General features: G+C 64.5%; 6 protein-coding genes across 6 annotated transcripts; 2 read left to right on the top strand and 4 right to left on the bottom strand.

Annotated features, from left to right (window-relative positions):
* Positions 1-1,643: 1,643 nt before the first annotated feature.
* On the bottom strand, positions 1,644-3,355 carry Q8F55_008275 (uncharacterized protein; the record flags this gene model as incomplete). The annotated part of the gene is made up of 3 exons (XM_069356672.1): positions 1,644-2,502; positions 2,563-2,885; positions 3,218-3,355. The coding sequence occupies 3 exons, from the start codon at positions 3,353-3,355 to the stop codon at positions 1,644-1,646; spliced, it is 1,320 nt and encodes a 439-aa protein (XP_069206513.1).
* A 776-nt stretch (positions 3,356-4,131) lies between these two features.
* Positions 4,132-5,158, bottom strand: Q8F55_008274 (mitochondrial 54S ribosomal protein uL3m; the record flags this gene model as incomplete). Its single annotated transcript, XM_069356671.1, has 2 exons — positions 4,132-4,585; positions 4,674-5,158. The coding sequence occupies 2 exons, from the start codon at positions 5,156-5,158 to the stop codon at positions 4,132-4,134; spliced, it is 939 nt and encodes a 312-aa protein (XP_069206512.1).
* Positions 5,159-6,213: 1,055 nt separating this feature from the next.
* Positions 6,214-7,835, top strand: CHS4 (Chitin synthase 4; the record flags this gene model as incomplete). Its single annotated transcript, XM_069356670.1, has 3 exons — positions 6,214-6,490; positions 6,592-7,066; positions 7,112-7,835. The coding sequence occupies 3 exons, from the start codon at positions 6,214-6,216 to the stop codon at positions 7,833-7,835; spliced, it is 1,476 nt and encodes a 491-aa protein (XP_069206511.1).
* Positions 7,836-8,291: 456 nt separating this feature from the next.
* On the bottom strand, positions 8,292-10,215 carry Q8F55_008272 (uncharacterized protein; the record flags this gene model as incomplete). Its single annotated transcript, XM_069356669.1, has 3 exons — positions 8,292-9,474; positions 9,596-9,725; positions 9,777-10,215. 3 exons carry the CDS (start codon positions 10,213-10,215, stop codon positions 8,292-8,294), a joined length of 1,752 nt encoding a protein of 583 aa, XP_069206510.1.
* Positions 10,216-11,809: 1,594 nt separating this feature from the next.
* Positions 11,810-13,268, top strand: Q8F55_008271 (uncharacterized protein; the record flags this gene model as incomplete). Its single annotated transcript, XM_069356668.1, has 2 exons — positions 11,810-12,001; positions 12,357-13,268. 2 exons carry the CDS (start codon positions 11,810-11,812, stop codon positions 13,266-13,268), a joined length of 1,104 nt encoding a protein of 367 aa, XP_069206509.1.
* Positions 13,269-13,635: 367 nt separating this feature from the next.
* On the bottom strand, positions 13,636-14,042 carry Q8F55_008270 (uncharacterized protein; the record flags this gene model as incomplete). Its single annotated transcript, XM_069356667.1, has 2 exons — positions 13,636-13,812; positions 13,869-14,042. 2 exons carry the CDS (start codon positions 14,040-14,042, stop codon positions 13,636-13,638), a joined length of 351 nt encoding a protein of 116 aa, XP_069206508.1.
* Positions 14,043-14,224: the final 182 nt, after the last annotated feature.

Genomic DNA, 14,224 nt, shown 5'->3' with positions numbered 1-14,224 from the left:
GGCCGGAGCCCGCCCCCCGGCCAGCGTCGCACGCCGAGCGTGGGCCTCCTGCCGCGGCGGGGCTGACCAACCTCGATTTTTATGGAATGGAGGGCGATGCGCGAGCGAGAGGGATGACGAGTGGGAGTTTGCGGGCGGATGTGGAGGCGTCGAGCGGCTCGCCACTTTCGGCTCCCACCACACATGTGGGCTGCCTTGTTCTCGGCACACAATCGGCCATGCATGCCCCTGTTGGGGGGGTGGAAATGTGCGCTCGCGGAGAGGGGGGGCAGCGCACGGGTCGCGTTATGCGCGGATGTGTGCTGCGCGGAGCGGACGGCGGCTCGGTGCGGGACTCGGGCTCGCCATGCCATTCTGCCCACGCCGTCTTGTGGGGTAACCACCTCCGCTCGCTCTTCTCCATCCACTGTCCCTTTGAATGGAGACATCCTCTTCCCAAATCACTGCGGCTCGGCGCTGCTGCGTCTGCATGTCCGACGCCGACGGGAGGACTCGGCGCCCACTGCGAGAGCGGTGTTTCGACCCATTTACTTCCAACGCCTCCTCGCCGGTCGCACGTTGTCTCTGCCCCCCATCCATGTCGCTCGCTCTCCGCCCTTCGTCCACCCTCGCCGCTCCTCTAAAATCATGGCGACGGCGGAGTGGGGACGTTCTCTGGCCTCGACGCTGCACCGGGAAAGGTGCCGATACGGCGCCGACACGAGCCTCCCTCCTCCTTCCTCTCCCTTCAGCCTCGTCGCTCACACACACATCATCCCCCCACCCCCCCTCCTCGACCCTGCAGCGCGATTCCCCCACTCCAACACCGCTGGCCCCTGCACGCCGGCCGGCCAACCCCTTCCGCGTCGGCGTCTGCCGTGCGACGCGGCCCCCACCCGGCGCCGGTTTCACCCCACCCCCACCCCAGCCTGCGCTCAATTCACCCAGCGGCAGCCACCAACAGCCGCGGCCTTCCACTCCACTCCCTCGGCTACGCCTCAAGCCTCAACGCATTGGGCAGCAGCATGCCGCGCGCTATGTGTTTCTCGAGATGCCGCCGTGACTCTTGGGCCGGCGTAGCGCGCTTGCACGAGGCGGCGGCATGCGTGGCGACCCGTAGCGACTGTGGCACGCAGGTAGGCGAGGCGGCATGCTCGTGCCGAGGTCAGCCTCGGGGCGTTGTGGAGCGAGGCGAGCGCGTGGCGCAGTCGATCTTGTCCCAACTTGCCACTACATACATTCCTCCCGGCGGAATGGTGGGCCCGCCCCCCTCCTGTCCGAGACTTTCCGCCCCGGGTGCGGGGATGCGTAGATAGATCCCTCGGCTTAGGCTGCGCGTTGGCTCGAGCGAGGCTGCATGTGACGAGCGCTCTGGTAGAGCGGGTGTGGCACTCCGCCGTCGCGAGTCCGGCCTCGCTGGGCGGACCATGTATAGACCTTAGGAGTCAGGCACCAGCCGTGCAGACTGCTTGGACACGATCGACATGACATGTTCCCACAGCTCGGGAGGGCCGCTGCTACGCGTGTAGACTGCTCGGCGGCTCCCGAGTGCTCCGCCTTGCCACTGGGGCTGCCTCAGGAAACTCCATCGTGGTGACCTTTGGCTCACCACTCCCGCCACTACACTTCTACACTTTACATGGATTCCAGTCCTATGTCACAACCTAGAGCTTGGCAACGACCTCTGGCTCGCCCTTGGCGAGGTAGGCCATCTTGGCAAAGAAGTCGAACGGCGCGCGATCAGGCGACGCGTTCGCGCTGCTCGCCTGGCCGAGGGCCGCACGCGCGGCAATGCCCTGCGCAATGATGGCCAAACGGAACAGCATCCAGGAGCGGACCCACTCGAAGCGCTGCGTCGGCCACTGGCGGGGCGCGGGCACTGGGCCAGGGATGCGTCCGGCACGCGCCTCGCGCTCGCGGTTCGCCTCGGACGCATGCCACAGGTAGCCCTCGTTCATGCCGGCGACCCACCACTGCTCGAGCACGTCACCCGTCGGGACGCCCGTCACGCTCGACGACAGGCCCTTGAGCCCGAGCGCGAGGTTGGACGTGCCGCCCTTGCCGTTCTTGGTGAGCGCGGCCTTGTCCTCGTCCGACACGGGCGGGACCGAGAAGGGGATGAGGAGGTTGCCGAGGTCGGCGAGCGGCGAGCCGAGCGTGCACAGCTCCCAGTCGAGGATGCCAATGACGCGCGGCTCGGTCGGGTGGAACACGAGGTTGTCGAGCTTGTAGTCGCCGTGCACGAGCGAGCCGCCGTGCTTGACCTCGGCCGCCGACACGGCCTTGGAGCCCTGCTCGTAGTATGGCCACAGCTCGTCGGCCTTGTACACGTCGCCGAGGATGCCGCCTGGATTTTCCGGCACGGGAGCCTGGGACTGGGCGTCCGAGACGCGGTGCATACCGACGACCTGGCGCGGGAAGTAGGGCTTCTTGAGCGGGTCGGGCGCGAACGACGCGGGGAGTGCGAGGGCCGAGACGGGGATCGAGCCGAGGAGGGCGAGGGTCTGCACGGCCGAGCGCCAGCTGGGCGTGGGTCAGCACTGTGATCGGCGACGAGGACATGACCACTCGGACGACACTCACCACGCAAACCGCTCCTCCTGTGGCAAGTCGGGAATCTGCACATCCGTAAAGATACGGCCCTTGAGGAACTCCATCACGTAGAACGGCGAGCCGGCCACCTCGGGGTCCATGCAGAGCGCGTACACCTGCGGGACGGGGACGCGGCGCTCGGGCGGCGTGTCGGCCGGGAGGCGCTCGTTGAACTTGTTGAGCGCCTCGAGCATGAGGAACTCGCGGTCGACGCGGTGCGCCGTCTTGGAGAGGAGCGGGCCGAGCGGCGCGCGGCGCAGCACATAGCTCTTGTTGGGCGTCTGGAGGAGGTACGTTGGGTTCGACTGGCCGAACTGGGGGCGGGGTTAGCACATCCCCGTCGGGTGCGATGGGGCCGGCCAGGCGGCAATCAGGCCGGCAGCATCACAGCGTGGGTCGGCTTCGGCGTCGGCGGCGGCCCCGCACCTGCTGGCTGGGGTGGGGGTGGGGGGCTCGTCTCCGCGGCCCAAGGCAAGCTGGCACGCGACGCCGGCGCCAGGCGACACCACCTCCCCGTCGCCGGGTCGTAGCCGGGTCGCAGGCGGCGGCGATAGCCGCCTCGCCCCCCTCGACGTGCGCCAACTGGTCTCCACATCGCCATAGCCCCCCCCTCCCCCCCAGCTCCCAACTACTAGCCCACACTCACCCCGAACTGCTTGACGGTGATGGGGCCAGCGAAACCCTTGACGTTCTTCTCGAGGAACGGCTGGAGCTTTTCGAGCGAGAGGGGCGCGCGCACATCGCCGTACGCCTGCCCGTCCTTCATGGGAGTGCCTACTGCCATTGTGCTGTCGTGTGCTGGTGCTGGTCGATGCAGATGCAGATGCAATGGGTCGCGCGATGAAATGGACGACGACGAGGTGGAATGCAGGCCGGAGTGGGGCTGGCTCGCTAGCTCGTCGTTGCAACCAGGCCGGCACCCGGGCTCTTATAAAGTCGGTCGGCAACACAGTCCCCGGCGGCGACCAACTGTCATCTTACGTGACCCCGCGCTGTCAGCATCCACAACTCTCCCCCAACGGCTGGCCGATTGCCTGTACAACGTGCATAGTACATCCGGAATGCACATCAGGTAGCAAACATGCAGAGAGCGTCGCCGTCGGCGAGGGTCAGAGCGTCATGCCGCCTCACCCCAGCCGCCGCGTGGCCGGCCCAATATGGCGTCTGACCCAACACGGCAGACGCGAGATGCCGATGGCCCAATGCCTCCAATGCCGCCGGTAGATGGACAGACACGCCGCGAGCTGCTCATGTCACATACTTGGCCGTTGCATGCAGGACTGGGTCAGCACTGCCTGTGTCCGGTTGCTCAGAACAGGCGGCGCGTAAGGATAAGCGCGGTGAACGCGCGGCTATCAACCGTGGACCCACCACCGTCGGTTCACGGCGGCCACCTTGGCGTTCAGTGGTTGTGACACCCTGCCGAGGTTACAACCCTCCTGTCTGCCTGCCAGGTCCCCATCAGCTACGCACAACTACCCACGGCGTTGGCTGCCGCGCCTCCACCCACCACAGCTGTGAATAATGCATGCTAGACTACCCAATGCAACCCTCCGCGGCCTACGCCTTGCCCGCCTTGCCGGGCCACTCGATGACCTCGGGCCATCCCTCGGCCTTGACGCGCTCGACCGTGCCGCCGGGCAGGGGCAGGCTCGTGACGCCCTCGCCGATCCACTCGGACTCGTCCTTGCCGCCGAGGAGGTTGCCGCGCGACTTGTACGTGAGCTTCTTCTTGGCGTCGCGGACGTTGACGAACGCGTCGTCGACGCCGGGCACGGCGCCACGGACAAAGACGAGGTTGAGCGCCGTGTCGACACGGTGCACGAGCAGGTTCTGCTGCGTGCGCTTCTCGACACCCATGTGCCCTGCCATCTTCTTGCCGGGGATGACACGTCCTGGGTCCTGGTTCTGGCCCGTGGATCCACCCGAACGGTGGGTCACCGACACACCGTGCGACGCCTTGAGACCGGCAAAGCCGTGGCGCTTCATGGGGCCCTGGAAGCCCTTTCCAATGCTGCGAGGGGGGTCAGCGGGTGCAGGGCAAGATCGCAGGTCGGCGAAGAGACCAAAGATATCACGCCGCCGCCGACGCCATCACTCACCTCGTGGCCGTAACGTCCACATACTGGCCCGGGACAAAGTGCGCGGCGCTCAGCTGCGCGCCGACCGGCAGCACGGCGTCGGGGGTGACGCTGAACTCGGCGAGCTTGTACTTGGGGTTGACGCCAGCCTTCTTAAAGTGGCCGGCGAGCGCCTTTGTTGTCGAGCGTTCTGGGCGGTCGCTAGCGCCGAGCTGGAGGCGGTGGAGGCCTGTTCCGCTGTCCTTGGTCGGGGGCGAGTGCCGCACGACCTGCACATTGTCGAGCTGCAGCACCGTCACGGGCCATCGTCGTCCGTTCTGGTCCCAGAGCGCCGTCATGCCGCGCTTGCGCGCAATGACGCCGGTACGCTGCGTGAACGGCGTCCACTTTGCGGCAGCGGTCGACGACTCGGCGGGCGCCGCGGCAGCAGCCTCCTCGGCGGACGTGGCGAGGCCGCGCACGCCGAGAGGGAGACGGGTGCGCAGCGAGGAGATGAAGGAGCGCATCGGGGGATGGGGTTCGGGGGTGGTCGGTCGTGGGGTGTGCTGCGCTCGTTTCCAGGCTCGGTATGTGCTTGGGCGTCGCTGGGCCTTGTCGTCGCTGCTGTAGCTGCTGTTTGTTGTTGTTTGCGCGAGCTGCAGTCGGTCGACGTCAAAAGTCTAGCAAGTGGACCTGGCGGTTTTCGTTGAAACTCAACTTTCGGAGAAGGGAGGAGGGATGGAGGGGGCGGGTGAATGTCAGGCTCACCCAGGGGTGTGGTACCAAAGTGAGCCTGACACGGCGTCGATCTCTCCTGGGTGGGCTACTGCTTGTTTGAGCCTCTTTCAAGATTATCGAGGCACCACTACTCGTCGCATTTCTCTCACTCTTTTGCCTCGCAACTCGCAGCGTCACACGAGCAGGCAAAGCCAGCAACTCGCACGCAACGCATCAGCAAGACGACGACGACGGGCGACATCGACAACGACGACGGGACAAGAGTACTGAAAGAGAGTAACACCTTTCCTCCACCCTTGGTTTCGTTTTCCCCACCCTCGATTACCATTTTTCATCCACCCCTCGCATAAACTCTATATCTCTCTTCATTCCTTCATTGTTGCAAGTGACGACCAGCAACGACGAACGACGAGCCACACGAGCAACGACGACGACGACGACAAGACTGCACGCAGTGTAGAGCATAAACAGTCACAACAGAGCCAACTCGCTAGCTCCACTTGCCACTCCACCTTCCCTCGGACCGCGCACAGTCGCAGTCATTTCAACCCCCGCGCCATTGTCATCATCACCTTCACGGTTCGACCATCGCATCGCTTTATCCCGCAGCAACAAGGTCATCACTCTTTGACACTTCCACATCGACTCGCTCCTTGACCACATCACTCGACGGGACACACTCCCCCTCGACGCCCGACACACATCTCGCATCTTACCCCCTCTCGCCCTTACCCGCCAAGCCCATCGTTTCCTTCCGCACGGCACCGTGACGAGGGCCACGTCTGCTCAATCGTCAAAACCCACCACCCAATCCCACATTCTCACGACAACCGCATCAGCCATCATGGCAATGCAATACCAGACCCAGCCGCAGGCCGCCTACCAGGGCTACGGCGCTCCCGCTCCTCCTCAGAAGGACTTTGTCGCTAGCCCAACAGGTGGATACCCCGGCGGCGGCGGTGGATACCCCAACAACACCAACGGCAACGGTCTTCCGCCCCAACAACAAGGCAACTCGCCATATGGCCAAGCCGACCTGGGCTACGGCTACCCCGACGGCGGATCAGCCCGCTCATCACAAGTCCGCATGGAGTCGGGCCCAAGGCCGCTCATGGACCAATGTACGTGTTTGTGTGTGCGGCGACTTGTACATGTCGCAATCACGTAACGCCCGTCGGAAGACGTTGTTGCGTATTCGACCACCATGCTCATGCTCTCCTAGCCCATCTCCGACCAGGAAAATCTGCCGAGCTTCTCTCGCACGACCGCACACTCGAGCTGTACCGCGAGAATGCCAAGAAGACCAACGACCCAGAGACCATTTTCGACTTTGCCGTCTTCATGATCGACGCCGCCAAGTCGATGGTCGCCCCGCCAAACCCAGACGACCCCGCTGATCCTGCAAACAGACCCAACCGCGTCGCGCTCGAGAAGCGCGACGAGCTGGTCAAGGAGGCCACCTCGCTCCTCAAGCGCCTGGCGGACCGTGGGTACCCAGACGCCCAGTACTTCTTGGCCGACTGCTACGCCAACGGAATCGGCACGCCCCGCGGAAAGCAGGACTTTGACAAGGCGTTCCCCCTCTTCTCCCTCGCCGCCAAGCACGGACACCCAGATGCGTGCTACCGCGCAGGTACGTGCTGCGAGCACGGATGGGGCACACGCCGAGAGAGCGCCAAGGCGATCCAGTATTACAAGTGAGTGGAGCGAACGCCGGCTGGCGTTTAATTGACGCGTTACAGGAAAGCAGCAGTCGGTCTGCACCCTGGCGCCATGTACCGCCTTGGTACTGCCGAGCTCAACGGCTCACTAGGATTGTCCAAGAGGCCCAAGGAGGGTGTCAAGTGGCTCAAGCGTTCCGCCGAGCACGCGACGGAAGAGTTCCCCCACGCTCTCCACGAGCTCGCACTGCTGCACGAACGTGGTATCGACAACATTTTGTTCATCGACCTCGACTATGCCGCAGAGTTGCTGGCCTCGGCCTCGGAGCTTGGCTACGCACCCTCGGCATTCAAGCTTGGCGAGTGCTACGAGTACGGCAAGATGGCCTGCCCCGTCGACGCGGCCCTGTCGATCCACTACTACAACATTGCGGCGCAGCAGGGGCACCGCGAGGCCTGCTTCGCACTGACGGCGTGGTACCTCGTCGGCGCCGAGGGCGTCCTGCCCCAGTCGGACACTGAGGCGTACCTCTGGGCCAAGAAGGCCGCCGACCAAGGCCTCGCAAAGGCCCAGTACGCCCTTGGCTACTTCACCGAGACGGGCGTCGGAGTCGAGCCCAACCTCGCCAACGCGATGAAGTGGTACCGACTTGCTACCGACGGCGGCGACAAGCGCGCCGCCAAGCGCCTCGCGCAGGGCATGTCGGGCGCCGGCGCGCTCAACCGCAGGCTCGAGGTCGAGGCCATGAAGGGCGGCGGCGCGCCCGGCAAAAAGGAGGACAAGGGCGACTGCATCATCATGTAGGCTGCCTCATGTGCCCCTTTGTTCCACGACGACGAGACTACATACGACAATGCCATACCCCTAGACCCCAGTTACAGACATTACACCATCATTTAGAGTTTCTCATGTTCGGGCGGCGTGCACACGCTCCCACGGCCCAGTGTATCTAGTATGCGCATGCAGAGAGCGCGACACACGCAACGTGCTCGGCACAGATGGCGGTCGCGGCGAAGCGGCGGATGGCGTGTTTGACGGACGCGTGGGGTGTACTTGGAGCGGGCAAGGATCTGCTCGAGATCTCGAGATCCGTTGTGTGACCGTGACTGCAAGCCGGCACGCTGCGCGCCGTGCCCCCTCCAATGCTATGCGTGCATGCAGTTCTCAACAACACTCCCAATGCTATTACTTCTTCCGACACCATGCTATTAAGGCTCATGAGCCGCTCCCCACTCTAATAGTACAACGTCCTTGTGTCGCTCACAAGCCTTCCTCGCGCAACCGGAGCATCAAGCCGCCGTAGAACCTTGCCAGGTCAAACTTTTCCCGGACAATCTTCTTGCCGGCATGCTCCTTTGTCGCGTCGGCCATCTGGTGCGTCTTCTCGTCCTGCTTCTTATCGCCGGGGAAGAGGTCGCCGACCCAGTCGATCAACTGGCCGACCTGCGCAAGGTCCCACGAGTCGTTGCTGCGCTTGGGGCGCTCCGCGACAGGGCTCATGGCTCTAGCAGTGGCCAGATCACGCTTGTGCTGCGCGGGGTCGAGCTGCTGGTCGCGCTTGCCGGTCGGCACCTCGACACCCTCGCCCGTGGCGCACGCGTCGCCCGTCCGGCCGGGGCCGTCTCTCAGCCCCAGCGCGCCGCCGACACCGCCCTGCCAGTCCCAGCCGCCGGGCTTGGTCTCGTCTGGCCGGCCGGTAGGAGCGTCGCGCAGTGATCCGCCCTGAGGCCAGAGACCGCCCTCGCCGCGCAGGTCCCAGTGGTGGCACCCGTCGACAACGCCCATGAACTCGCCCCACTTGGCCGAGGAGACCGACACGAGGCCGTCGTTGCCCTGGTATTGCTGGCCGGGAGCAGTCTCGCCGGCAGGGAAGCCCTTCTCGGCAGCAGAGTCGAGCACGAGCTTGGGGAACCAGAGCGGGTGGAGGACCGACATCTTGGCAAGGCGTCCGGCAACCGACATGTACTTGACATTCGGATCATCGGGCGTGGACGGGTTGAAGACGTCGCGGAGGTACGCCGTCGTGAGGTTCGAGTAGGCCGGCGAGTCGAAAATCTTGAGCAGGTAGTTTGTGAGACCTGATGTGAACGACGCGAGGGTATCCGGCTGGCCGCCGCCAGTCTTTGCCCTTCCAGCGCTGTCGCGGACGAGCAATGGCGAGTCGAGCGAGAACGGGAGCTGCTGGAGTGCTTCCCCGCCAAAGTGTTCCGTACCGACGCCAATGTTTGCTGCACACCAGTCCATGAATGGCGAGCCACGGTGTGGCGTCGCGATCGTGGTCAGGCTGAGTGGCTTGTATTCCGTCGGCTTGATCGTGGAGATCAGATGGCGGGCGTCCAGCCCGCCCATGCTGTGGGCGACAAAGTTGACGCCGACGCCTTTGGGCAAGTACGACTTGAGGAATGCGTGCATTTGCTCTGCGCGTTCTTGGATCGAGCCGGTGCTGAGAAGTGCGTCAGTGGGAGTTCGTGCATGTTCGGCCCAGGCACCAAGCACATGTGCACCACGTTGACGGCACTCCGGCCGAAATTCAACGGCGGCCTCCGACACGTCTCAAAACTCACCCCTTGACGCCGACGACGACGACCTTGGCACCCATGCGGTCGCGGAGCACCTCGAGTACCGACGCCCAGTAGTGGAGCTTGAGCGAGGGGAAGAGCGGGATGGGAGTAGCCGTGGAAAAGCCGTAGAGACCTGTGCGCTCGTTAGTAACCGCTATCGTTCCACCATGGCTCCACGACGTACCGTGGCACAACACGATAATCTCGCGCGGAGGCTGCATCGAGCCGGGGAGGAACGCGCGCTGGTCGTTCATGAGGCGATAGATCTCAGTGTGGTCCTGGGGTGCGAGTGTGGGCTGCTGGCGTACCGGGCCCTCTGTCGGGTCGGTATTGGGAGGAAGGCCGATCTCTGCCTCTGGTGGTGGTGCGAGGCGCTCGGCGGCGGTCCCGCGTCGGGAAGTGGTACGCACTTTCTGCGCAGCACCACCCTCGCCTTCGTCGAGCGCGGCATGGACGGTGGGCGCGGCGGCGAAGCGGCGCAGCCTCGGGGCGTAGATGAGCTGGGCGGCCTTTGCCTGTGCTGCTCGGCGGCGCGCCTCGAATCCGGGCGCCGTCTCGAGCCACCACTGGAGCAGGTAGCGGGCGACCTGTATGTAGCGGAAGGGCGAGAGGGTGGCGGGCATGGCGGTGGTGGTGGTGAGGGGTGGTGCTGGGGGGTGGGTGGCGGTGCGTGTGCGTGGGCCGGTCAAGTCGGCGATGGAGCGGAGCTTGGGCTTGGTGGGGCGGCGGGGGTGGGGGGTGGAGGGGGCAGCCAGCGAGCTGTGTTGGTGTGATGGTGATGGGGGGATGCGCGCGCTGGGTGCCCGTGTGTGATGCTCGTGATGCCAGTGAGTGTGTGGGGGAGAGTGGTGGGGGTCGTTGTTGTTGATGTATGTTGTGGCTGGGCGTCGTCGGTTGTTGACTGTTTAAGTAGCACCACCCAGTCAGTCACGAGGAGGGAAGGCCAACATTGTGTCCACGTTTTGAACCATACAATGGGGAATAAGGGCACGCCGGGGGAGGGGCGACGACGGTGGAGCGGCGCATTAGACCTGGCCATTATAAAAACGTCCCGTTCCGCATAAATCCGATTAGCGGGAGCATTATCCCATTAGCATGCGTCATAAACGTTTACCCTCTGCCGGCCCACGTTCTTTTGGGGCTGCAGGGGTGACGAGTGGCGCAGACAGAGTGACGCACAGACGCCGAATAGGGCACGTGGCGAGGTCTCCCACGGTGGACACCACCAGGTCTAGTCACCTAAATTTGCTTCCGTCTATGCGGCGCGCGGTCGACGCGGTGCGCGTGAAAAACTCGACGAGGAACCAGGGACTTTGTTTGGAATTGCAATGGGAATGGCGAAGGCAGAAGAGGGAGGCGAGGGGACAAGAGCGGTAACGACGACGACGGGGATGCATCGAGATATGGCTGGCTGGGCCCCCCGGAACTTGGCAGGTCCCCTCAAAGTGACCGCAGGCGAGATCTGGCCATAGCGGTGGCCGTCGGTGGTGGGTGAGTGAGTGATGGGCCCTGGCAACTGTCTCGCAGAGATCGGCTCGGTCGAAAACAAGCAGTGCGTTTGTTTGTGGCCGACGTAGCCGTCGTGCGCGCGAGACGCCACGCCACGCCCGTACACCGTACGCCGTCTTTTACTGCGCGCTGCGCGCCGCCATGCACTGCACTGCCTGCCTGCGATTTTACCAGTCACCACTACTACTGCATCGACCATAAAGCAAAGCATCATCTCGTTGCTTGCACCTCACACTCGTTGACTACTAGTTGGAGAGACAAACTACGACGACCCACGCGCCCAACGGTCCGTGTTCCCCGCCAGCCGCCAACGCCGCCGCCGCCCGCCCGCCCGTACCGCAGCAACCCTCGTCGCTCCTCGCTCCCTTGGCTTGCCTCTGCCTTCCCTCTGCCTGCCTCTGCCTTGCCCCGCCAAGCACCGCATTGCACGATACAATCCTCGCAACCTCTTGGATTATTCCAACCTCTTGCTCCCTCCTCCTCCCTCTTCTCCCTCCTCCCCTCCTCTCCTCCCTCGACAGCTCTCTCGACAGAGCCCGACCTTTCACCGCATCAGTAGCTCGCCGTACGACTCGACCGCCCGCCCGCACAGAGATCGCACAGCACAGCTACGCCCCTTCCTCCTCTCCCCCAACCCCCACCCCCACACCTACATTCATTCATTCATAATCCTTCCTGCATCCCATCACACCCCTCAACTCCATCACCATGCGCTTCTCCCTCGCCCTCGCGGTCGCCCCGCTCCTCGCTCTCCCGGCACTCGCAGCCTCGGTCTGTAACGGCGACGCCTCGCTCTGCAACCGACTCTACTCAAACGTCACGTTCATTGGCGCCCACGACTCGTACGCCGTGGGACAGGGTATCGCCGACAACCAGGACAAGGACGTGACGGCGCAGCTGGTGAGTGCTGAGCGGTGGGGGACGACCGGTGGGGGGGGGGGTGGCGATGTGTCTTGCTCGCGCAGCGAGCATCGCTCTGGGCTTGCAGGCGACGCTCGCGCAGCAGGGCGGTGGGCGTGCTGGCGACGTCTTGCTCGCGCAGCAGGGTGGGCTTGCGACCGGTACACCCCGCGAGCAAAGCTTTGCGTCGCTGCTCGCACTAGCGTCAAACGCGCCGCGCCGCGCCACGCCTCGCGCCTGCTCTTGTGACAATTGCCTGTCCTGTCGATTCCGCGTGACACTTCCACCCTGCAACCTCCCGCCCATTTGTCTCTGATTTGTTTTGATTGCAGGGATCTATACTAACCAACCATAGAACGATGGCATTCGCGCACTCCAGATCCAGGCGCACAACGCGTCGGACGGCATCCACCTGTGCCACACGTCGTGCGTGCTCCAGGACGCCGGCCTCCTCACCGACTACCTCGGCAAGGTCAAGTCGTGGCTCGATGCCAACCCCAACGACGTCGTCACCATTGTCATTGTCAACATTGACAACCTCCCCGCGACGGCGTTCGCTTCGGCATACCAGACTGCCGGCCTGGACAAGAAGTCGTTCGCCCCCAAGGCGGCGGCCAACACTGTGCAGGACTGGCCCACGCTCGGCAGCCTGATCGACGCCGGCACCCCCGTCGTCACGTTCCTCAACTACAATGCCGACTTTACCGCTGTTCCCTACCTCATCGACGAGTTCACCAACATGTGGGAGGACGCGTACAACGTTGTCGACCAGGAGTGGGGCTGTGCCGTCAACCGCTCGAGCAACACTGGCCCCTCGCCCAACCAGAAGATGTACATGATCAACCACTTCCTGGACACGACCATGAGCATCCTGGGCAACGTCGCGTTCATCCCCGACAAGGACAAGCTCAACGAGACGAACGCTGCTTCGGGCCCTGGCTCGATCGGCTTCCACGTTGGCAACTGCGTCATGCTCTACGCCCGCAACCCCAACATTATTCTGCTCGACTACTATGACAGCAACGGCAACGCGCCGTTCCTTGCTGCTGCCCAGTTGAACGGCGTGGCCGCGCCCACGAACAGCGTCACGCCCGGCGTCGTCAGCCAGACTGGTGGGAGTGCCAGTGGTGGTGCCAGCGGCACTGGTGCTTCGGGCCCCATCATGTCGACGACGTCGAACAAGAACGGGGCGGTGGGCGGCATGCCTGCTGGTCTGGGCCTTGCTGCGGCCGTTGCTGGCATTGTTGTTAGTGCCGTCTTGGCGTAAGCGCGGCGCGGTGCCGAGAGAGCGCCAGCTGGCCTCGGCGCTCAGCTGCGGCGACTGGCTGGCGAAGGGCGAGCTGGCGAGCTGGCCTCGCGTCTTCACATGGACACTGTAGCCATGTATGTTATCATTGTTGCATCGACGTGGGCGCCCGAGCGAAGCGAGGGCGGGGTGGGTTGGTTGGGGTGGGTCCAGGAGGCAGCCGTGGGGCGAGTCCCATGCAGTGGTCAATGGAGTGTACATGCTGAATGATCTATGCTGTGTGTGGTGCTGAGATGCCGAGGCAATGCCAAGGAGGTGCAGGAGGAGGAGGTGGCCAAGGGGGCGACGGCGGCGCAGTCGCGGCTCGGCGCCAAGGCGGCGAAGCAGGCTACACGCCGAACAGCGCGCGCACCTCGCCCGCGCCCTCAGGCAGGGCCTCAAAGCAAGTCTCCAAGCGGGGATCAGCGCGGAACACGAGCACCGGGGCCGCGGGCTCGGGCACCTCGCTCGGCGTGGCGGAGAGGACGGTGCTCTGCGCCGGCGAGGGGGGGACGGATGCGCGGACCTGGGGCGGGGTTAGCTTCCGCCAAGCGCCGACGAGGGGAGATGAGTGACACGTACAGAGGCACCCGGGGCCGGCGAGTAGAGCTCGCGCCGCGGGCTCTCGATTGCCGCAATCGTGCCCTTTATCGGGCCGAGCGGGAGCGGGCGGGCGCGGCGCGGCGTGTCGGCGGCGGTGATGGTCGCGCTTGAGGCCGACTCGGCGGTGGTTGAGCGCATTTCGCGGGCGGGCATGGTGCTTGGGTGTGGACGGAGAGGTCGAGGTGGGCGAGGTGTTCGAGCTGCGAGGTCGAGGATCGAGGACTTGTTGTTCAGGCGCGGGACCAATTCCACGTGGCGTGTGGGTGAGTGACGACGGCGTCGCGGCCGCGGCGTCCATGTCCAGGAGCTCGACGCCTTTACATCGCCGTCGACAC

This window comes from Vanrija albida, assembly GCF_041260175.1.
Source record: "Vanrija albida strain AlHP1 chromosome Unknown contig_6, whole genome shotgun sequence".
In the NCBI taxonomy this organism is placed as follows: Eukaryota; Fungi; Basidiomycota; class Tremellomycetes; order Trichosporonales; family Trichosporonaceae; genus Vanrija; species Vanrija albida.
This window is presented reverse-complemented; position numbering and strand designations above follow the sequence as displayed.